This window comes from Ahaetulla prasina, chromosome 5 (assembly GCF_028640845.1).
Source record: "Ahaetulla prasina isolate Xishuangbanna chromosome 5, ASM2864084v1, whole genome shotgun sequence".
NCBI lineage: Eukaryota > Metazoa > Chordata > Lepidosauria > Squamata > Colubridae > Ahaetulla > Ahaetulla prasina.
In genome coordinates, this window is record NC_080543.1 from 20,525,335 (window position 1) to 20,550,426 (window position 25,092).

The following is a 25,092-nucleotide window of genomic DNA, read 5'->3' on the forward strand; positions in this document are numbered from 1 at the left end:
TGCCAGCCAAAACTCCTTAGCCAATGTCACTCAGAACAGGTCTATTCTGCCAGATGAGGTAAAATGGGTAGAAACAGTTGGGGAGAGACCCATATGTAGCCATGGTCTCAAGCCATGAAGGGCTACTACCAGCATTTTGAATTGCACTGAGAAGCACACTTGAAGCCAAAGATGCTTGCAGCTTGCAGAGCAGTAATATAACATATGTCAAAAAAATTAATGCCATTAACCGCCCACACCACTGTATTTGGAAGCAAAGAAGCTTTCAGAAAGACTTATCACAGGATATGGCTTTAACAGTCATAATCAGCACTTTGAATTTGGCAGAGAAACAAATGTTGTTTAGCAAATATGATTATTATATAGTTTATATCAGAGATCTTCAAACTTGGCAGCCTTAAGACTTGTGGACTTCAACTCCTAGAATTAACTAGCATAGCTGGCTGGAGAATTCTGGGAGTTGAAGTCCACAAGTCTTAAAGCTGCCAAGTTTAGGGATCCCTGGTTTAAATCATCAATTTCTATTCTTGACAATTGAATTCTGCACGATTTGTAATTTCCAGCATTCTTCCAAGGCGGCCTAATAGATTGAATTTTCCAATTGTCTAATCTGGTCTTAACTTCATTCAAAGTTACAGAAAAGCATGCATTGTCACTGCTACCACTTGAGTGTGTGATATTAAGGCCATGGTGAGGGAATGCTGTACCATCCAGAATAAGAAAAAAAAATCATCTTTCTGAACATTGTGCTTCTGGGAAAAATTTCCTGTCTTTATATATATGAGTTTTCTCTTCATTGTAATTGACAGGGTAGCCTTGAATTTAAGGGAGAATTCAATTAACCTGAGTTTAACCTTTGCAATTTACTGTCATATCTTCTAATTTAGATTACGAATTCCTAGTTAATAATTCAAAATCTTTCATTTTGAAGAGTACAATAACATAACTGCCTCTTTTTGCTTTTTCATTTTCTGCTTGTTTCATGATCCTGTGCCCTTTTTCCTGGTTTGTTCATTATCATTGCAGCCATGCAGACATCTCCGATTCTGAGAAAGATATTTTTCCACGATGCTTAGATGTATACTTTGAAGGATAAGAATTATGTCAATTATATATCCCTCCCCGTCTTTCTGGGATCAGTATCTATTTCTGTATATTTTCAAGGATGATCTCATTCAGCCTATTAACTGAACATTGCTGGATTTATTGTCTTTTAGAATTCCAATCTGATTCATCAGAAAGTGTCTCCTCCTTCTGAACGTCAAGGATCTCCAATCCTTTCATTCATTATCTTAGAACAATTTAATGCCATTCGTGTAGTTCAAAGTATTCATCAGTCTCTTGCTGCTCTCAGTAAAGTAATTCGAGGAACCTCACTCTTAAGCTCAGAAGTTCAAAAATTAGCCAGCGCTTTATTAAACCAAAAGGTAAGACATTTCAATTCTCTGTGTACAAGACGCATAATTCTTGAGTAGATAAAATAAACTCGAACCAGAACTAATTGAGGAAGTATGAAATTTACTTCTTAATCAAAAAGGTTAAAAGCTTTCCTAGCCACTATGGAAGTGCAGACAAGATCTGTGAATTAGAAATGTCAGCAAGATTTCTAATGGGGATTTTTTTTTCTTTTTTTCAGTGCCCTTTAACATGGCAGAGCAAATGGGAAGGTCCAGAAGACCCTTTACAGTATCTGAGAGCTGTTGTAGCACGAGCACATGCTATTCAGGTAGTGTTCCATTGCAACATTATTCATTTTTTAAGTTTAGTAGGTTTATAATATGTAGTAAACTTCATACGTATATGGCAGTGATGGCTAACCTTTTTTGGTCTGAGTGCCCAAAGCGCACCCATGCATGCATGAATGTCTGTGCCCTTGAACCTCCAAAATGCAATGTGCGCGCAGCCCTGTGCACGCCCCCTGCCTCCCATGCACTTGCGAGCGGGCCACCGCATGCCCCCTGCCCCCACGCATGCGTACATGGGCCCCCCACATGCACCCCATCCCCATCTCCTGCACATGCACGGCAGAGACCCAAAGACCAGCTGGCCGGCGGGAGGCGCACGCACATGCAAGGCAGAGCTGAAGTGGGGCAACATGCCACAGGTTCACCATCACAGGTATATGGTATCCTTGTTTTTTCATCTTGCACCACTTCTTTTATAAAGCCAAATATAAAAATTGGCTCTTTTAAAATATCATACAGAATAGTATGGAGTGTATGTTTTATATTTAAATTCCTTTGGTACATTATGGATAATAGTGTAAAATCCATTGAGGCTTCATAACAGGCTTGTAAGTGGATCACAAGCTTCCTAACAAACAGGAAGCAGCAGGTGAAGCTAAGCAAGATCACATCAAATACCTGTACAATTAGCACAGGGGCCCCCCAAGGCTGTGTGCTCTCCCCACTTCTCTTCTCTCTGTATACCAATGACTGCATCTCCAATGATCCATCAGTTAAGCTACTGAAGTTCGCAGATGACACAACAGTGATTGGTCTCATTCGAGACAATGACGAATCCGCATATAGACGAGAGGTCGAACGACTAGCCTTGTGGTGCAACCAAAACAAACTGGAACTGAACACACTCAAAACTGTAGAAATGGTGGTAGACTTTAGGAGAAACCCTTCCATACTTCCACCTCTCACAATACTTGACAACACAGTATCAACAGTAGAAACCTTCAAATTTCTGGGTTCTATCATATCGCAAGATCTCAAATGGACAGCTAACATCAAAAACATCATTAAAAAAGGACAACAAAGAATGTTCTTTCTGCGCCAACTCAGTAAGCTCAAACTGCCCAAGGAGCTGCTGATCCAATTCTACAGAGGAATTATTGAGTCTGTCATTTGCACCTCTATAACTGTCTGGTTCGGTTCTGCAACCCAACAAGAAAAACACAGACTTCAGAGGATAATTAGAACTGCAGAAAAAATAATTGCTACCAACTTGCCTTCCATTGAGGACCTGTATACTGCACGAATCAAGAAGAGGGCCGTGAAAATATTTGCAGATCCCTCGCATCCTGGACATAAACTGTTTCAACTCCTACCCTCAAAACGACACTATAGAGCACTGCACACCAGAACAACTAGACACAAGAACAGTTTTTTCCCGAAGGCCATCACTCTGCTAAACAAATAATTCCTTCAACACTGTCAGACTATTTACTGAATCTGCACTACTATTAATCTTCTCATAGTTCCCATCACCAATCTCTTTCCACTTATGACTGTATGACTATAACTTGTTGCTGGCAATCCTTATGATTTATATTGATATATTGATCATCAATTGTGTTGTAAATGTTGTACCTTGATGAACGTATCTTTTCTTTTATGTACACTGAGAGCATATGCACCAAGACAAATTCCTTGTGTGTCCAATCACACTTAGCCAATAAAAAATTCTATTCTATTCTATTCTATTCTATTCTATTCTATTCTATTCTATTCTATTCTATTCTATTCTATAAGGGATCAGTGATATCAGGCAATCTTGTAGAAGAAGTAAGCTGGAAAATTTCAAAGCCTGCTGATCCTGGTATGGGTGTGACTTAGTCTAAGTTTGCAGAAGGTGTCCCTCGGAATCTGTCCACAGAAAATAAAAGACACATACAGAGTAACAAACAATAGCAGCAGCCACAACACAACATTCTATGCCTTTTCTTCTGTTTTTTTTAAATACTTCTGGCCCTCGACGTACAGTTTCCTTCATAAAAAGGAAACAAGACTGCTAACGAGCACACATCTGGAGTGACTATTCATATATTTGCCCTCTGTTTGAAAAGAGGCAGCAGTAACAAATCGATATATATTTCTTTGTCTTTGGTGCTGTGCTATAATTCTATGTGTGTATTGAAGATTATGTTCTGTGTGACAGACTGATATTTCAAGAGGAAAGAGCTCATGAACATTTAGCTGCTGGTGGCATTCTTTGGAATGAAAAGCTATGTATCTACCAGCTGTTTGGGGATATAATTCCCAGCTCCATTGAAAGAAGGATTGTTTTTTTTGTAAAGCTTTTTTAAAAAAAACCTTTCAAAGACAAAAGGGATAAAAGGCAATAAGAAAGATCCTCGGAACAGATTGATTTATACAATACATTTTTCATTCTTTTGCTTATCCTTACTGTACAGTGTGATGTTGCATCTGCGACGGCCAATATTAGTCGTATGCAGTTTATTTAAATATTCAGAGGCAGAGTATATAAAGCACCTTGTTTTGCAGAATCTCTTTTCTCATCAATTTCCATTATTAGCTCTTCTTTACACGGGCTAAGTTTGCTCAACACAAGCCCGGAGAGCGACTTTCATGCCACATTGCCTCCCACTGTCACTGTGTACAAAACTAATTTGAATCATTGCTGTGTGCATAGTTGATACAAGCAGCTTTTTAAAATCTCGCTTTGGTCATCATATTTTTTTCCAGAGAGGCAATGAGTTTAGTTTTCTAGAAGCCCAGATCTGTTATGTACCTTTGAATGAGGATAGAATGGATTTCTGACTCATTTTAACCATTAACACCGTATTTCTCCAAAAAGACGACCCACCTTGAAAAGAAGCCCTATCATGTTTTTGAGTGCCAGCTATCAAATTAAGCCCCGCCCACAAAATTAGCCCTAATTAAGACCCTGGCCACCCCAGGGTGCAGGGGGTGGGGCGAGGCACACAGGTAAAAAATAAGCTACGGTGGGGATGAGGGGTGGATCTGCCTTACTTATCAGGCCTTACACACCCTGACACCTGCCTTGCCTTCTTCTGTGGCCTCATGCCACCACTCGCACGCATTGCCCTGGCCTCCATTTTGCCTTCAGATCAGGGGTGAAATCTAAAAATTTTCCCTACCGGTTCTGTGGTCTGGTTTAATTGGTGGGCGTAGCTTGGTGGTCAGGTGGCTGGCTGGGCGTGGCCAATAACAATAAATAATAAAAATAATAAACAAAGTATAAAAAACAATAAGAGGTACCAAAAACCAACTTTCACACTTTACACATACATAACACAACACAACACAACTGTCATTTGTAACAACACAACACAACTGTCAATGTAAAAGCAACTGCACTTCACACTTCACATAGCCACAAAAAGCTCAAAAACCAACTTTCACACTTTACACACACACAACACAACTGACACACACACACACACACAAAATACCACATACAGCTTTCTGAGATTTTGTGTGTTTGTGTAGTTAGAGTGAAACACTACAGAAACACACCAACTCTCAGAAAGCTGCACAAATATTTTATTTTTATTTTATTATGTTATATTATGTTATGTTATGTTATGTTATGTTATTTTATTATTTTATTTTATTTTATTATTTTATTTTATTTATTTTATTTTATTATTTTATTTTATTTTATTTTATTTTATTTTATTTTATTTTATTTTATTTTATTTTATTTTATTTTATTTTATTTTATTTTATTTTATTGTGGACTTCAATTCCCAGAGTTCCTCAGCAAGCAAAGCCAGACAATATTAATCACTCAGTGATGAAATAGATTAGCTAAGTTTAGATTAGTTCTGTCTGGTGCTAAAAGCAAAACTGGGGCTTTCCGGCTGCGAGAAAAGCCATGAATAGAATAGAATAGAATAGAATAGAATAGAATTTTTTTATTGGCCAAGTGTGATTGGACACACAAGGAATTTGTCTTGGTGCATATGCTCTCAGTGTGCATAAAAGAAAAGATACATTCATCAAGGTACAACATTTACAACACAATTGATGGTCAATATATCAATATAAATCATAAGGATTGCCAGCAACAAAGTTACAGTCATACAGTCATAAGTGGAAGGAAATTGGTGATGGGAACGATGAGAAGATTAATCGTAGTGCAGATTTAGTAAATAGTTTGACAGTGTTGAAGGAATTATTTGTTTAGCAGAGTGATGGCCTTCGGGGAAAAAACTGTTCTTGTGTCTAGTTGTTCTGGTGTGCAGTGCTCTATAGCGTCGTTTTGAGGGTAGGTCGTTTTGAGGGAAAAAACTGTTCTTGTGTCTAGTTGTTCCGGTGTGCAGTGTTCTATAGCGTCGTTTTGAGGGTAGGAGTTGAAACAGTTTATGTCCAGGATGTGAGGGATCTGTAAATATTTTCACGGCCCTCTTCTTGATTCATGCAGTATACAGGTCCTCAATGGAAGTCAATGAGGTCCATCAGTAATCAGGTAAGTGGCTTAGACTCTTTTAAAAGGAGGTTTTCTACATGTTTTCTACAGAAAACATGTTTTTTAAGGTTCTGCTGATGAGGAACTCAGGTGAGATCCCCAGAGCAGCCTTTAAATATTTGTTTTTTAAGTTTGAAGCCTTTGCCGATCTCAGCTGAGGGGCGGGATCCTCAAAGGCTTTTTTTTTTACTTTTAAAGGCATGTTTTGACACTTCCTAGGCCTGCCCCACCCTTGCTTCTGTTGTTCCCTCCTCTCCTGCCTACGAAACCAAGCCTGATTGCCGACAGCTGGGACTGCAGGCGTGACCTGGGGAGGGGGGAAGAGTCAGGGGATGGAAGCCTCGTTATTTCTTCCACCTGGCCTGTTTTTGGCTCCTAGAGCTGAGCCAGGCAAGCCGGTGCTCCCGAGGTAAGTCCTGACGGCCCTTCCCCCTCACTTTCCAAGTCACTTTCTGGCAGCAGGCCCGGCTCGGGGGGCGCAGACACAACACACTATATATATAACAATATATTGTAGTAATGCATCATAATACTTTCAGCAACATTAAGAAAACAAAAATAATTGGCTGATTTATTTCTGCGACTGTCCTTAAAATTGATTATGTTACTTGCACTATTATATATAATAGTGTATAAAGTATAATATACCTTTACTTTATTTCTGAATAATTAACAGTTTTGATATTCCCTTTGAGCATCCTTGTAAAAAGATTACTATTAGGCATTAGGAAATTTATTGATGCTACCTCTGTCATGATATTTTTACCTTGTACGCTTTTCCCAGTCTACCATATATTTTTATTGAATATTTATTAGGTAATTAAATTCAAGGAAGTCATTCAGGCCCATACATTTTCTCAAGTACTTTTATGTATTTTTTTTAAAAAAATAGTATCTGGAATATATGCATCCTTTGCATAAAAATACAAATATGAACATTTCATACAGTCAAATAACATTTGTCATGCTTAGTGAAAACAATGGTAAAGTTTTAATGCTTGTTTTCAAAAACACAAGTGAACTTGCTTGTTCAAAATCAATGTTTTTGAATTATAAAATACCTTGACAGACTCTCTACTTTAAAGGCTTTGATTTAAAGGCCTATTCACAACACCTCCCTGTACTCACATTGCATTTAAAAGGTTATTATTGCCTGTTCCCAAATTCATTCACATAATAAACTCCTTGCAATTATCTATAGTGGATGGATATTGCATTAGGAAGTACTATAATAAAAGAGTATTTTAATTTTATTCTTTCATCTAAAATTGCTTTACTCTTGGGAACGCATAGGGAGATGAGAAATGCACTAGCAAATTAACATTTCAGGTCATATTGCTAAGGATTATTAGAGATATTAGACAACTCTATGGACATGAAAATATATTAAACCTTGGGGAAGCTGTGTGACATTAATACTTTGTATCTAATAATGTCATGATACTTGATATATCAAAGTTTGCAACCTCAGGGAGCATATCTTGCAATGTTGTTACAAATACTCTTCAGGATCCAATCTGGGCCAGTCACTGGGACCACAGATTTTGTCTTCTGAGCTTTGGAACTTGTGCTGGTGCCTTATCTTCAGCGAACTTCTCTCTACCAGTTAGGTATTCCAATTCTCATTTTCTCATTTTTTTATATATATTATTTCATTTTACTTTTTCCTAGCTTATTCATTTCCTTTCATAACCATCTGATAACCATCACACCAATTTTCCTATTGCTACATTACATTCATCCTTCCACGTCCTTGCAAAAAAAAAAAGTTATCTTACACTAGCAAGTACCTTGGCTTTCTTTGAATTGTTTTCAATCATTAGCATTCATCTCTCTTGCACAGAATTCTAATACAAATTCCAATACATTGAAGCTATAATGTTAAAATCATGGACACACAGTGATATTGTGTCAGAGCTAGTACAACTATACAAATGTACAGACAAGTGCATTGCGTTTGTGTGTCAGAAAAGACTACCCTTCATCCCAATACCTTTGAACGATATGGTTTTATGATGAAATAGATTATCATTGGTCTTGCAAAGAGTGGGGGTTGCTATATCTTTGGGTGTAATAGTTTTCATTCAGAAATCTCATTTGAAGCTCCATTACCTCTGAGGTTTTCTTGGATGGAAAACTAGTGCTACTATCTTACATGATGCATTCAATGAAATTCCGGAGGCACCGAATGTTTTGGAGAAACATAAATTTTAAAAATTCACAGGAATAAATGGCAATAATATACAAGAGTTGGAAAGAGCATCCTTACTGCTTACCCAATGGCTTCAAGTTCTAAGATATAGAAAATCACACAGATGACCTTGGAAAAGAAATGTGACAACTAGAAACTGGAAAACATGGCTTACATTTGGGAAAAGAAGAGTATGTTAGAAAACATCTGGCTCTACCTTAATGCTTTCTGGTATAAGAGGAAAGGAATAAAAACACAGTTAAGCTTTCATATCAACCCTTCAAGATAGAACAGGTCAGGAAACAGGCTATGATAACAGAGTGTTTTTTGAGGCACGGTAACTTAGTGGCTTAATGATGCTGGAGATGGTCTCAAGCCCTAGGAGTGCATGATGGGTTAAGCTCCCATTACTTGCCACAGTTTCTGCCCACCTTGCATGTTCTATGTGAGTAGATAAATGGGTACCACTTCTGTGGAGAGAAGAGTTGGTGCTCCGTGCAGGGAGTCTAATTCCTGATTGGTCTGAAACTTCCCGATTGCAGTGCCGGTTTATGAAGAGGACTAGAATGATGCTGCAGGTCTTTTTTTCTCATATGAAGCTACCTCATCCTCTTGTTGTGCACTATGGGAAGTGTGCAAGCATGTACCTGACAGAGCTGGTAAATAAACAACCAAGCTAGTATAGAATAGAATAGTACTAGAATGTACTAGAATAGTAGTCTCCTGGTTTATGTAACAACACCTGATGATGATGATGATGATGATGATGATGATGATGAATGTTACAACACATGATGATGATAAATTTTAACCGTTTTTAAACATTTAAAACATTTTTTAAAATATTCAGTTGACTAAGTTTCATGTTTAATAAATAAAATAGATATTATTATTATTATTATTATTATTATTATTATTATTATATTATTATTATTATTATTATATTATTATAATGCTTTAAAACTCGACTCTCTTTTAAAATTTTCTTTTGCTAACCATCACATTCCTTTATCATCTCTGTGGTTTTTTACACTTTTATATTATAGTTATAAACTATATAGTTACATGTAAAATATATCCATAAATAAAGCCCTTTTGTGAAAAGCTACTTGCAACAATTTTAAACCTCAGTTAATTTACTTTACATAGAATGATGTCCAGGCCGAATACACACATCCTTTGCAGCTGATATTTTGCCTTCTAAGAGAGGAAAAAGGTCTTCATAGTAAGCCTTTTGGTTTTTAAGATACTTTTAAAAATGGTGCAGTTTATTGCTTCAGAAATTAAGCTAATACTTTTGCTCATAGTATTTTCCCATGTCTAATAATTAAGTGAGCTATTAGAAGTGAACTATTATTAGAGCCATTGTGGCACAGTGGTTAGAATGTAGTATTGCAGGCTAATTCTGCTGACTGCCAGCAGTTCGATTCTCACCAGCTCAAGGTTTACTCAGCCTTCCGTCCTTCCAAGGTCGGTTAAATGAGGACCCAGATTGTTGGGGGAAATATGCTGACTCTGTAAACCGCTTTGAGAGAGCTGTAAATCACTGTGAAGTGGTATGTAAGTCTAAGTGGTATTGCTATCAGAAGATAAGACAGACAGACAGACAAACATGGTTTTAAAATACTAGCCACCATGTAATTCTCTCTTTATTAAACAAGCAAATTACAAAATAATTACTTCAGATTTCAAAACAGACTGTTGCTGTTAATTGTTACAGTCTCTTAGAACTTAATTGACTATAATTGCTTGCCCATAGATGTCTGGAATACCTGGATTCAATGTTTATTTGAATACACTAGTAAAATGAATATATTAATCTGAAATTACAAATGACTCTAATGACCACTTTGACACTGAACACTTTAATTCATGCTATCTTTCTTGTTGAAGAACTGCAATTACTGCCATAATATAGCAGGAACTGATAAATCATTGAAAGAATCATGCAGATATGACCAAGCTCACTAGCCTAAATAGAATTTGGGGTGGGGGGAAGAGAACACACAGATCACTCATAATTATCTGGCAGAAACATTTGTAATCTATGTTGTGACACATATAAAGGGTATTTGATTAAATTGCTCCGTCTCAGACAAAAAAAACCCCAGCAATGTGGGGAGTTACTATGATAGAACAACAAATTATACAGTTTATTTAGTGGTATTATCACTTCAATGGCCTTTCTCCCCATGATTCAGGATGGGGGTAGCAATATCTTCAATAAGAGCATTTTTATTAATTTATCTCAGTCTCCTTTTCCAATTTTGTCATTTGCAACAGACATTCAACAGTAGAACTAGAAAGAGATTTATAGAACAAGTAAAACTTGCCAATTTTCTGGTGTTACTAGGCTAAAAGGTTCTATCTGAAATCAAATGTGACAAGGAATAGTTAAATAGAAATGACATGTTTGCCTTCATCTTTGATAATGAACTTTTTATAGAGGAATAATATGGTTATCTCAATTTAAATAAAAAGGTAAAGGTTCCCCTCGCACATATGTGCAGTCCAAAGGTTTCTGTATTAGAAGCATGCTTTGAATAAGGTTGGATTTTAGATTATTCATTAATTTTATTTCATAAGATTGGAGAGATTACTATACAGGTAGTCCTTGACTTACAGCAGTTCATTTATTGACTGTTCATAGTTACAACAGCACTGAAAAAAGTGACCTATGAACATTTTTCACACTTACGACTGTTGCAACATCCCCATGGTTATGTGGGGATGCTGCAAACACCTAGCAACTGATTCATATTTATGACGATTGCAGAGTCTCGGACTTCATGATACATTTATAAATGGTTTTCATTTTACAATAAATGCATTGCTTTAAAATTCAATTTTTGTAGCCAATACCACTGTTTACATACAGTATATTAAATTAATAAGAGGAATTTATTGTAACCATTTTAGTCTTTTTTTAAAAGAAGAAATTTATATGGGCATGATATATCTTTATAAAAGTTATGTGGGCTTTGTGTTTTTCCAGGTTCAAAAACAACATAAACTATTGTTTCACCATCATCATCATTCTAGCCATTGTCTGTCCACTGCAGGATAAAAGCCTCTTCTGCATGTTTCCAACCAATATTGTTTATTAAACAATAAACTATTATTTATTTTTTGATAAGATTATTCATTATCTTTAATTTCATACATAAAAAATAGTGACTTATTTGTTTTATGTCAAATGGTATCATGTGTATTATGTAGCAGAATGATCCATTATTTATGAAGTTGAATATATGATACATATAGAATAGAATAGAATTTTATTGGCCAAGTGTGATTGGACACACAAGGAATTTGTTTTGGTGCATATGCTCTCAGTGTACATAAAAGAAAAAAAAATACCTTCATCAAAGGTACAACATTTACAACACAAATGATGGTCATAGGTTGCAATTTAACCCTTAATGATAGCAACAAAAAGTTACAGTCATACAGTCATAAGTGGAAAGAGATTGGTGATGGAAACGATGAAAAGATTAATAGTAGTGTAGATTTAGTAAATAGTTTGACATTGCTGAGGGAATTATTTGTTTAGCAGAGTGATGGCCTTCGGGGAAAAACTGTTCTTGTGTCTAGTTGTTCTGGTGTTCAGTGCTCTATAGCGTCGTTTTCAGGGTAGGAGTTTAAACAGTTTATGTCCAGGATGTGAGGGATCTGTAAATATTTTCACAGCCCTCTTCTTGATTCGTGCAGTATACAGGTCCTCAGTGGAAGGCAGGATGGTAGCAATTATTTTTTCTGCAGTTCTAATTATCCTCTGAAGTCTGTGTCTGTCTTGTTGGGTTGCAGAATCAAACCAGACAGTTATAGAGGTGCAAATGACAGACTCAATAATTCCTCTGTAGAACTGGATCAGTAGCTCCTTGGGCAGTTTGAGCTTTCTGAGTTGGCACAGAAAGAACAGTCTTTGTTGTCCTTTTTTGATGATGTTTTTGATGTTAACTGTCCATTTTAGATCTCGTGATATGATAGAACCTAGAAATTTGAAGGTTTCTACTATTGATACTGTGTTGTCAAGTATTGTGAGAGGTGGAAGTATGGACGGGTTTCTCCTAAAGTCTACCACCATTTCTACGGTTTTGAGTGTGTTCAGTTCCAGATTGCACCACAAGGCTAGTCGTTCGACCTCACGTCTATATGCGGATTCATCATTGTCTTGAATGAGACCAATCACTGTTGTGTCATCTGCGAACTTCAGTAGTTTAACAGATGGATCGCTGGAGATGCAGTCATTGGTTTACAGAGAGAAGAGAAGTGGGGAGAGAACACAGCCTTGGGGGGCCCCTGTGCTAATTGTACAGGTATCTGAACTGATCCCGCTTAGCTTTACCTGCTGCTTCCTGTTTGTTAGGAATATATAATATAATTTACAATATAAGTTCAGTAAAACTTATTTTAAAACTTATTCAGAGACAGACACAATACTGCCGTGTCCATTTCAGAAAAGTTGAGTATATTTTATGGTAAACTAAGAACTTATGTGTTTGCCCAATGCAGAAACATCACAAGTGGTCATTTTAAATTTGTAACTTACATTTCTGGTTAATTGGCTTGGGTTCCCTATGTCAAATCCATTTGTTTTCTTTTTATACAAAGCTGTGCGTGTTGGCATGTGTGCTGGCAGGTTTTTGACTGGCATTGATCTGGTTTGTAGATCTCATTCCATCATTATTTTATTATTATTATTATTTATTAGATTTTTATACCGTCCTTCTCCCGAAGGACTCAGGGCGGTTCACAGCCATAATAAAAGATAGACAATATACAAATAAAACAAAGATTAAAAAACTTATTATATAATCGGCTAAAATTTAAAACAATATACCATTAAAATTAAACTCTCTAAAACTTATAAAATTATAAAATTTAAAATTACGAAGCCAGTCCCGCGCGAATAAACAAATAGGTCTTCAGCTCGCGGTGGAAGGTCCGAAGGTCAGGCAGTTGACGTAATCCAGGGGGGAGTTCGTTCCAGAGGGTAGGAGCCCCCACAGAGAAGGACCTTTCCCTGGGGGCCGCCAGCCGACATTGCTTGGCAGACGGCACCCTGAGAAGCCTCTCTCTGTGTGAGCGTACGGGTCGGTGGGAGGTATTCGGTAGCAGAAGGCGGTCCCGTAAGTATCCTGGCCCTAAGCCATGGAGCGCTTTAAAGGTAGTAACCAACACCTTGAAGTGCACTCGAGAGATCACAGGTAGCCAGTGCAGTCTGCGCAGAAGTGGTGTTACATGGGAGCCACATGTGAAGGAGAAGGGCGGTATAAAAATTTAATAAATAAATAAATAAACAAATAAATAAATAAATACCTGAAAACGCCTTCCAAGGGGCCATTTTCCTCACCTCCCACGCCCCTCCTGGCAGGACCAGGCCACACCCCAAAGGATCCGGACGTCAAAAACGCCGCAGTTGGTCTTGTGGCTAGAGGAACAAAACAGAAAACATCGATCCGGCCGGACCACCATCTCCCTCCTACGGCTCATCCTGTCCGCTATCCTTCATCGCTCACCCCTCCTCCAGCACCATGCACGGCAGCCATGGTTACCAAGAGGCCTAGGCCTCATCCAACAGCCACTGGGCAGATGTTCCACTGGGCGGGAGAATGCTGTCTGCGGGGGAGATGTTCCAGCAGTCCAGGGAGGAGGTCAGGGGGTGGGGTAGATGGGTAGCCACGGTATCAGCTGGGAAATACACCGCCCTACCCCCATGCCTCGACATGGTCGTCAAGTCCACCGCTTGCCCCCACACTCAATGGGGGAGATGGTCCGACGAGTTGGGAGCTAGAAGACCAGGAGGCGTAGTCCAGGGGTGCAATCAGGGCACCGATGAATGGGTGCCACCCTCAGCTGGGGACACGCAGCCCCCTCCCCACGTCTCCACATAGCTGCCTCCACATGGCCACCAAGCCTCAACCGCCAGCGGGGGAGATTTTGCAGCGAAACGGGGCCAAAGAGCCGAGAAACGCAGTCCGGGCGTCGCAGCGTAGATGGCACACACCGCCCCCCCCACGCTTCCACATGGCCATTCGACCCCCATTGCTCACCTTGCGATCGTCAGGGGGATGATAAAAGAGCTGGGGGCCAGGGGCCGTGAGGCTCAGTCCGGGGAGTACAGTCCAATGGATGCAGTCAGCGGTGCTGAAAACAAACGTCGCTAACCGCCAAACAGCTGAAAAACAGCTGAGGACAGGCCGCCCTCCCACGCACCTCCGCAAGGCCACCATCTTCGCCCGCCTCGTCTCCGGCTTCTCCAACTTCAGGCACAGCAACCGCGGGTCCAAAAAGGTCCTAAGACCACACCCACGGTCGCTGGGATGTTAAATTCACCGGGCCGGGAGGCGCAAGCGGCAAAAGAAGCAGCAGGACATCGCCATCAGCCAGGGATCTTGTCAACCGCCGTTCCGAGCGTTCAGTGAGCCGCCATTCTTGCGCATGCGCAGAATCAGAATCATGAAATGAGGTGGAAGGCATTTATGCATGATACATTTCCTTGTTGATATCTCCTTGATTGGGATTTATGAATAAAACAAGGTGTCCATTCCCTTCACCTGATTGCCAGTATATAAGAAATTATTTTTTGAACCATATTAATAATAAAGCCTAGCAACACCGTGCATCATGTTCCTCAATATCATTTTTGTCACATTCTTGACTTGCAAAGTAATTTATCCAATCAAGTTTTGAACTATGTTGTCACTTGCCTCTATGGTCACACTCCTATGTGTTATTCTGTATTAATTCTTTTTTTTAATTTCATTTTGTCACAATAGTATACACAAACATTGTCAAAACAAAACATATCATGAAGAATATATATATATATATATATATATATGTATGTATGTATGTATGTATGTATGTAAAGAATATGCATCAGCTATATAATTCTCATTGAATTCCTCCAAAAATGCTGGACAGGCACTTGAATGTATTAAGTTAGCTAGATTTTCCCCCTCTTAGCATACACTGCTGTTATCTTTCTAGAATTGGGTGAGTAAAGCAGAAAAGCAGACCTTACTTTTGGATACTCTTGACCTGTCAGAACTCTTCCATCCAGATACCTTTCTGAATGCCTTAAGGCAAGAGACTGCAAGGTAGGTGAATTGATGGCTGTTGCATGTCATGTATGAATCTTTCAATACTACTGCTTCATTCGTTCTCTCATTTTCTTACCTTCATTGCCTATAGAAGACTACACTATAGGATTGTCTTCTGTAGGAAGTCCAGTTGGTCCTCTCTCATGTCTTCTGTCTTTATGTAAAGAACATTTTTTGGTGGCAAAGCTTTTCATCTACTTCCATACAATGTGTCTTGCCACTAATACTGTTTGGTTTTATTATCCTCTGTAATCTATTCTATTGATGTTTATCTTATTTCATAATTTTTTAAAAAAATATTGAGTCCTTTCTAGTGAAAAAAAGCATAGACATTTCCTAAACTAAACCAGATGTGTTTAACTTGTTAAATGATGCTTTAGGAAAGAGATTTTGCAAATCTGCAGCTCAACCTTCATTTCTAATAACAGCTTTCTAGAAGTAAATTTAGTGCCACAAAGTATTGTGTACAAGCAAAATCAAATACTAGAAATGCGAAAAGATTCTGATTTCTAGCATTAGTCATTATTTTTTTAAAAAAAAACTGAGAATAGCATTCAAAGAGACATTAAAGGAATGAAAAATATAAGAATAGAGAATAGTTTGACTCCCTCTTCTTTGCGGCTCTGAGACATTGGAACACTGCTATCATGTCACCTCTAGTCCTTCTTTTCATTAATCCAAATATTATATTATTTTATTGAATGCGGCATTTTTGTTAGCAGTGGGAGTGGGATGGATTGTCTCACTTAATCAGCAGCTGTGTGTTATCTTTTAATGTATGGAGATAATGTATGGTTTATTTCATTTCAAATAAACTATTTATATTTTCATTTTATTATTCTGTTCCAGAGTAATGACCTGTTCTGTGGATAGTCTAAAATTTACAGCATCCTGGAAAGGTCAAATAAGAGAAGCAAAGCTCCAAGTTCAGGTAATCAACCTGCTGAAATTATACTTGCTGAGTCTTCTATGAGCTTATAGATCTATAAATAAATTAAATATAGTCAAATATTTATTCTTTTGTTTCATTAAATGCATAGCTTACCCCATTCCAAGCTCAAAGAGAACCTAAAAGAATATTAATTATCTGTTAATATAATTATATATTAGAATAGAATAGAATAGAATAGAATAGTTGTATCTTGATGAACGTATCTTTTCTTTTATGTAGACTGAGAGCATATGCACCAAGACAAATTCCTTGTGTGTCCAATCACACTTGGCCAATAAATTCTATTCTATTCTATTCTATTCTATTCTATTCTATTCTATTCTATTCTATTCTATTCTATTCTATTCTATTCTATTACTGTTCTTTGCTATTCTATCCACCCTGGTCCTTCTTTTTCATGAGAATGATCTCTGTGTCTGTGCACTTTCTAAAGATAAATGGTCAAAATTGAGCTCTCTGTAACATCTTGTTTTTTTCCAAGTTATGCTATACATTTTAGGAAAAGTCTGACCAAGGAAATAATTGGAGTGTGGGGAGTTTTCTAAAAAGTGAGCAATTCCCAATAGCAACATTTTCAGCTTAGCTAGCAGGGATAAAATTATTTAAAAAGAGTTTAAAGAGAAAAAATAATTCTCTTTATCTCCGGCTGGTAATAGAAATTGATGACGTTTGTACTTTGCTATACAGCTATCTAATTTGTCCCGCTGAACACAATGAACAAATAGACCAAAATAGATTTGGCCTACATTTTGTAAATCAGTTCTTCTTTTACTTTTTTGAATATTGAACCTTAAGTACCAAAAGAATCTTGTAAAAGATTTGCTAAAATATAGAAATTAATGTTTCAGTCATTTAGATTTCAAATACAACATTACTGTTTGACCTTTAAAGGTCCGCTGTCATTTCTGGAAGAAAATTTGAAATGCATGTGCATATTAAAGTAGGCATACTGAACCAAGTTTACAACTTGGCCCGGAGATATTACCATCCTTGAAATGGTTGATTAATTCAACCAATAGCCTCAAGACCTGATTATGAGAATAATTTCTTCCGGAAATGACAATGATAAATTTTTGATTCAGAATCAATTTGTATATAATTAAATCTTATTTAATGACATTTAAAATTGCTTGTAAAGAAACCCGACAATGTATGTGAAAATGCATTTTTTGATTTATTAACATAAACTCATGCCTCTTGTGATATCATAAACCATTGGGAACTGAGGAGGAAATGCTTTGAAGAATATTTTAAAAGTGTTATGAATTCAGGGTTTAGGGACCTAGTAAGAAGAAATAAAGTCTGGTTACGTTTAATTGTGGATTTTTCCCCTTTACTAAGCTGGGCGTGGCCATGGCCATTGCATGACGCATCTGGGCTGCAGGCCGCAAGTTTAACAGCCCTGGTCTAGAATATGCAAGTTTCATGATTACAATGAATTAGATATCAGCAGGGGTTTGTATCTGTATTCACTTCTATTATTCCATGCTTATATCTCAGGAGACATTTGGCCAGGACTATCTGCCCATCACTTCTCCCAGCAAAAGGCAAAAGACAACAATCATACCAAGGCTTGAGTTAAAATTAACGTATTAAAGAATCTGCCCCTAAGATTGTTTATTTATTATTTATTTAAAAAAATTTTTATTTATTTTTATTTATTTAAATTTTAAATTGTGAGAGAAAATTGAAATGCTGATGTTCAAAATATATTTGGGATTAATACAGATGCTGTAGTCAAAGTTATTGAATCCTAAAGATCCATTTTTTTCACAAAAACTAAAAATAAAGCAATTTGCCTTGAAATATATTGCTATTAAGATTAGGTCCTAAAATCAAAGTTACAAAACATGTTTCTCATTGCACTATGGTCCCAACAGAAGAAATAAAGTGGATGGTATTTCTTACAAGGCTTTGTTTCTTCATGGACTTAAAATCCCTTTATCTGGCCTGTTGCTTAAAGAGAGACAGAGAAAGAAAGAGAGAGAGAAGAAAAAACTTTATTGACTTATAAAAACTATTCTTTGAAAGCAGTCAGACTTCTAGAAAGATGCCATATCTGCTCTGGATTTATTTCTTCTCTTTCTCAAGCATTGTTAATAAATGTTTATGTGAGTCTTACTGCTCTATTCTATAACTCTAATATATTGAAACCTGCTGCTGACCTAAGTACTGATGCCAATAATATTTTTCTCTATCATAATAAAGAATACAATTGCAAACTATAGAAGATGTGTTAAAAAGCATAGTTTTCAAGCAACAATCACCTTGCTGCTTCTGTAATAATCTTCCATAGATATTGTTCTTTACTGGAGCCATCCAGTGAACTGAGTTTTAACTTAACGATATGTCAAAATACAATATAGTCATTGCTCACATTTTAGCCAAATTGAATATTTTGTGTTTCCATGACAGATCAGTGGTCTTCAATTGGAAGGCTGTAGTTTTGATGGAAATCGACTTTCTGAAAACCAACACGACTCATCCAGTGTTTCAACTGTTCTGCCTTGTTACATGGCCTGGATTCCTCAGGTACTTTATTTTTAAGGGCTCAAAATGATAAGCTTGCAATTACATTTATTTTTCAATATTAGGTTTTCAGTAGTAGTCTGATACACTCTTCTTCCTCTTTTTTGAAAAGATCAAGTACTTTATAGTTTAATGACTCCATTCTTTGCTGTTTTATAAGTGGGTTGTCCATTTCTCAGAAAGCTTTTTTAAAAAAAAAATCACTATTAAAACAGCACGTGAATTAGTGGACTTGTAAAAGAGATGTTTGGAAAGTTCATGTTTTCTTAAAATAAATCTGGATAAATATTTTAATCCCAATTCATAGTCAACTGATTTAGCCAACAGAAGATTTTCAAGAAAATAGCCAATTTTAAGGTATTTTGTGTAAATGGTTTGCTCATATTCAAATTATCATATTGCCTTTTCTGGTGGAATTTGCACCTGTGGAATTAGTCCGAAATAGCAAACCAGTTTGGTCTTGTAATTAAGGCACCAGGCTAGAAATCAGAAGACTGTATGTTCTAGACCCAGTTTATGCATGAAAGCCAGTGGGTTGACTTTGGGCCAGTTACCCTCTGTCAGCCCATCATGTCATGATTGGGAGAACAAGCCAGTCATTCACTTTCTTTTGCAACCAATGAATCAAAACCTGGTTGATCACACACACACACACACACACACACACACACACACCCCAAAGAAAACCAACCCTGGATCAAAAAAATCCAAAACTAGCCTGAAATAAATTTATGCATATTGAAATCATTCTGACAAAATCCTGAAATTTTTTGTGATATCCCTGCTGCTGTGGGGATTGAAAATAATCTTTCTCAGAATAACTTCATGTGCAAATAATCCACAAAGTAGAAGAGCTATGAAGATTAGGGGACTAGAGGCTAAAACATGTGAAGAATCGTTGCAGGCATTGGGGTGACATGATAGCATTATTCCAATACTTGAGGGGTTGTCACAAAGAAGAAGGGGTCAATCTATTTTACAAAGCCTCTGAAGGTAAGACAAGAAGTAATGAATGGAAACTAATGAAGGAGAGAAGCAACCTAGAACTAAGGGGGAATTTCCTGACAGTTAGAATAATTTAGAATAATGGAACAATTTCCCACCAAAAATTATGGGTGTTCCAACTCTGAAAGTTCTTTAAGAAGAGATTGGACAACCATTTGTCTGAAATGATACAGGGTTTCCTGCCTGAACCAGGGGTTGGATTAAAAGACCTCTAAGGTCCCTACCAACTCTGTTAGTCTGTTAACTTTTCAGAAGTAATCCAAAGCAGATTATTTTTTTCTATCAACTACTAACATAGCATGAGGGATGACGGATAGCTTTCATGAGAGGGATGTTTGAACTTTCCCCTTATAAATCTTCTGTACCTTCCCGAAACTTTGGAGAAAAGCTAATTCAACAATGCTGCCACCAGCTACTTTTTTTTGCAGAAGATCTTTTCTGCCCTTGTTTATTCAGAAAGAGGCAATTGGCAATCTTCCTTCCTTCAGTTGCTGATGAAATGGAAAGATGTCTGCCAGGGGTGGGGTTCAAAAATTTTAGCAACTGGTTCTCTGCCCGGTTGCTAAATGGGTGTGGTCATGGTGGGCGTGGCCTACTCAGCCTCCTGCACCATGGCAGAGGGGGCATTTTTACCCTCCCCAGGTTTTGGAGGCTTTCCTTGAGCCTTTGGGAGGGTGAAAACGGCCTCCCCTGCGTTCGAGAGGCCCTTCAGAGGGCGAAAACAGGTTCCAGAACTTCCAAGGAGCCCATTTTTCGCCTTCCCCGAGCCTCCATGCGAGCCCTGCACTTACCTGGCATCCAACACGGGCCACGTGGAGACTTCCGGGAGGGGCAGAGTGGGCGGGGCCAGCCAGTCCTTGCAACTTCCAGTTCGGCAAAGCAGATGTAAAATTAGCATCCGGTTCACTCAAACTGGCTGAATCCCACCCCTGATGTCTGGTCCTTTTGTTCAGAATGACTGTCACTGATTTTTTAAGAATGCAAGTTCATAAAGAGAGAAGAAAAAGAGACCACGCTAGAATGTAGTTGAAAAGATCAAACAGGAAAAGAACAAAGAGGAAAGGAAGAGTAATCGCCTCTGAAAAATTTGATTTTCTTTCATACAAACAAGTAGAACAAATTCTTACATGTGTCAAACCCAACATACTTGGGCAAGATCCATGAAGCAAGAGCTATACAGATTTCAGGAAGGTATCTTTAATACACTTAATACATTGGGTAATCAAAGAATCCTAAAAACATGTGGGAGGATTTTCCTCTTCTTATTTATACTTATTTAATTAAGTCTCTTTGGAACAGTTTTCTCTATTTTTACTCTTAAAATAGAACGAAGAAGAAATAAAGGGAAAAAGCTAAACTGAAAGAAAGGGAACACTACAATAATGAATATGGATTCATTTAAGATGCTTTTTTAAAGATTTCTGGCCACCTCAGCTAAAATGTTGTTTATAGGATAAGCTGTCAGTGTTCAGGTCTACTTTAATTCCTTTCCCAGTGTTCCTCACATCAACACCTCCTTTCATAGTCATAAAAGGAAATTGAATCTATACCACATCTAGCTCTATTGGTCCCCTGCTCTCCAACCTGGGTTTCTGAAGGTTCTTGTTTTCTAATCTGGCTTTCACCAACCTTGACAAAAAGTAAGACAATAACAGAGAAAAATAGCAAGTATAAAATGGAGCCATTCCTTAAAACTCTCCCCCTACTTCTCTAGCTACACATTTCATCAAACACACACTAACCTTTCTACATTGAAAAATGCATGAAGAATTCTATGCAGTTAATTTAGCAAAGAAAATTGCCCGTACAATAGAAATAATTTATTATATAAAACATCAGCATAAAAATATACTTTTTCCCAATCCAGTTTTATAAAATATTCACATACTCTCACATTAGCCTCCAGAACAAACATAACTACTGCTGCCAAGTTGTCAGAGTGACAAAGAACAAATACTGTTAAGATTACAGTTCAGCAATTTGTCTACCTACAAAAACTAAGCTTTGTGTGCATATTTCTTACAATCCTAATTTTTATGGTTTTCTGGGATTAATGACATAGTTCCCATCATTAACTAAATTTCTCAGGCCTGTGTGAATTGAATCCTATATGAAGAGGTATTAGTTTAATATTTATGTGCTGCAGTCATTTGCAAAAATATGCAGCTTTAAAAAGGATTTAGAACACACAACTCAGGTGAAATAAAGTTATTACAACATTAAAAAATAAAATTATGATATATTCAAAAGACCCCATATGAAAACGTATACAGGAAATACCAAAAAATCAGGCTGCATAGTTTATTATATAAAGTACATTAAATTTTTGAATTGGTTACCATTTTCTTACAAACCTTTACTCATGTGTGCATGACTTTTGATTATTCCGAAGTACAATAACAATATTTTCTGGAAAAAAATAAAGAAATTAATAATGCATATTGTGATTGGTCTATAGGGCCAGACCTTTTGTCCCCCTCTTGGTAGCATGAAGCTGTAGAAGAAGAAAAGTTTATTTATACATCACATTGACACAGGAAAGGTTCTTTAAAGAGATCAGTCTTCAGCAGGTCTTAAGGCCATTTCACGGTTGACACCAACCAGATATTTTGAGGGAAAGCATGACGATAGGGATATTTTAAAACCAAGTATAGCGGTAGGGAAGCCTTGCCTGCAAGTAATTTCAAAGATAGCATTCTGTAAATCATAGTACAAAGAGCAGGATATCCTCTGATTATCTTATCCTGATCTGCATGAGGATAGGGAATTTACCAAGCACTGGTCTGAACTTATTTTGGACCTTATAAGATGAAAGCAAAATGTTGACGCGTGCTCAGCAGCCATTAGGCAGCCCTGCTGTTTCTTCCATGCAGTGAGTATTGGGTAGTTTGGCCCTCCAGTCCCTCACTAGCTGCAGCTTCAGGAACACTCCTCAACCCCATCCCAAGTTCATTTTAGAAACCTGGCATGAGATTATAGACAGAAGTGTAGGTTATTTCAGGGAATGTCTTTGACTACTAAGCCTGTTTATGCAGAATTGAAATGATCCTAATTAAGTTCTAGTCCTACCTCATTAGGAGCATGCAGAAGAATCCTGCTACATTTTCTCAGAAGTAAATTCTATCCAGTTAGGAGAAGTATCTGAAAGACTTTATATATACACCGTGTTTCCCTGAAAATACAACCTACCCCGAAAGTAAGTCCTAGCTTGATTTTTACACGTGCGCCTAATATAAACCCTACCCCCCCCCCAAAATAAGCCCTACTCCTGCACAGGTAAAAATTAAGCTAGGGTGGGGATAGGGGGTGGAGCTGCCCTACTATTTACCTTCAGATAGTTGCAGCCAGGCCTCGCACACCCCGACACCTGCCTTGTCGGCCCAGTTCTTCTCCAGCCAGCAAGGTTTTCCTGATAACAGAGCTCCAGATCAATCCAGAGCGAAAAGGGGGCCCGGGACAATGCGCGTCAGTGAGGTGAGTCAGTGGACAACATTCCTCTCCCCCCACCCCCAAAAATAAGGCCTGGTGCCTTTTTTGGTGGCAAAAACAAAACAAAACAAGACATGGTCTTATTTTCAGGCAAATACAGTGTGTGTGTGTAAAAATGATTGTAACCGTATCTTCTAATTCAAAGGGTTGTTTCTTTGTTGACAGAACGCTTATGGGCCCTATTCCCCTGAAGAGTGCATCTCTTTGCCTGTTTACACTAGTGCTGAAAGGGATTGTGTGGTGACAAATATTGATGTCCCATGTGGAGGGAATCAAGATCAATGGATCCAATGTGGTGCCGCTTTATTTCTGAAAAATCAGTAAGAAGAAGCTGCTGCTAGCCATCAGGTTTGATTACTGTTGTCTGAAAAGAGAGTTTATGTTTTCTGTGATAATTTAAAACCAAAAAGTGGGAAACCTTAGACTTTATACAGAACAGTGCTTTATAAATAGTACACTGTGGATTTAGCAGAACTAAAAGGTTAATTAGCATTTATTTTCAATAGACAAGCTGAGAAAACTAGCTGAAAACTTACATAGTTACCTGGGGTGCTTTTTTTCCCACTAGAGCTTGAATAGTTCATTGAATTATTCCCACCATGTGCAATCCATTAAATTTTGGTACTGTACAATCTCCATTCATTTTGTTGTGTATGTCACGAGTAAAATTATTCCTTCCATCAACCTGGCAAATTTATTATCTGCCCTTTATGTAGGTAATGTAAACATCCAAAGCTCTGTATAAAATCTGAAGGTTGCGGTACTCTGTATTTCTAGGTACATGTGTCTATAATTTTTTTCTCTTAGCTTTTACTATGTGTATTTTTTTTTCATTGGTGTTTTTATGATCTTCATTTTTTTCCTCAACTTCCAGATTTTCATTCTACTTCAGGTTGTACTTTTAAAGGACATAATTTTTCGAATGGAAAAGAGAAGTTCCTGCTATTAAATAAAAGCAAATTATACTGAAATATATTTATGAAATATGTATAATTTTCATTGCTCTCGTTAAATAAATTTTAAGTTTTTTTAAAGTCATTTTGCCTATGTGTTACTTGTGAATATGCTGAATCAGTTTTCTGTGTATTAAAATTGTTTTGTATAAGAGCACTGCTTTAGGCATTAAAGCTGGATGTTTGACCTATGGTCAATCACTCTCCTTCAGCTCAATCCACCTCACAGGGTTGTTGTTGGGAAAAGAGGAGGGAGTACAAATATATATTGGTTGCCTTGAGCTATTCATAAAAATAATAAATGTGGGATAAAAATCTAATAAGAGGTCCACACAGGATGTCACCACCACACATCCACCCAGAAAGCAGACCCAAACCCACACTAATCATGAAGCACGACCAAGGACCAGAAGCCAGACTGCAGCTGCAACATTAGCCATTTCAAACCCCTCCAATCCATACATGCAGCAGACAGACACCCACTATGAAGATGTAGCACGACCACAAACACGAAGCCAAACAACAGCAATGCAGCTCACCAGCTCAAATCTCCCTGCAACACAGACTAATCTGAGCACAATCAAGCCCCCACCCAAACAGGACACACCCCCATCCAATCAGAGCACAAAAAAACCCCCCATCCAATCAGAGCACAGCCAAGCTCCCACCCAATCAGTT

The 25,092-nt window shown here is 37.6% G+C and overlaps 1 protein-coding gene across 2 annotated transcripts in view; it reads left to right on the top strand.

Annotated features, from left to right (window-relative positions):
* Positions 1 to 24,464, top strand: part of DYNC2H1 (dynein cytoplasmic 2 heavy chain 1) — a 159,620-nt gene extending 135,156 nt beyond the window's left edge. Inside the window, exons 84-90 of one of the 2 annotated variants that reach the window (XM_058186003.1) lie at positions 1,218 to 1,427; positions 1,637 to 1,726; positions 15,374 to 15,483; positions 16,336 to 16,417; positions 18,854 to 18,970; positions 23,627 to 23,809; positions 24,336 to 24,436. In XM_058186003.1, the coding sequence (XP_058041986.1) occupies positions 1,218 to 1,427; positions 1,637 to 1,726; positions 15,374 to 15,483; positions 16,336 to 16,417; positions 18,854 to 18,970; positions 23,627 to 23,785 (768 nt within the window). In that variant the 3' untranslated portion in view covers positions 23,786 to 23,809; positions 24,336 to 24,436. Of the gene's footprint in view, positions 1 to 1,217; positions 1,428 to 1,636; positions 1,727 to 15,373; positions 15,484 to 16,335; positions 16,418 to 18,853; positions 18,971 to 23,626 lie in introns of both variants that reach the window. The other variant, XM_058186002.1, reaches the window with a different exon arrangement.
* The last annotated feature ends 628 nt before the right edge of the window (positions 24,465 to 25,092 follow it).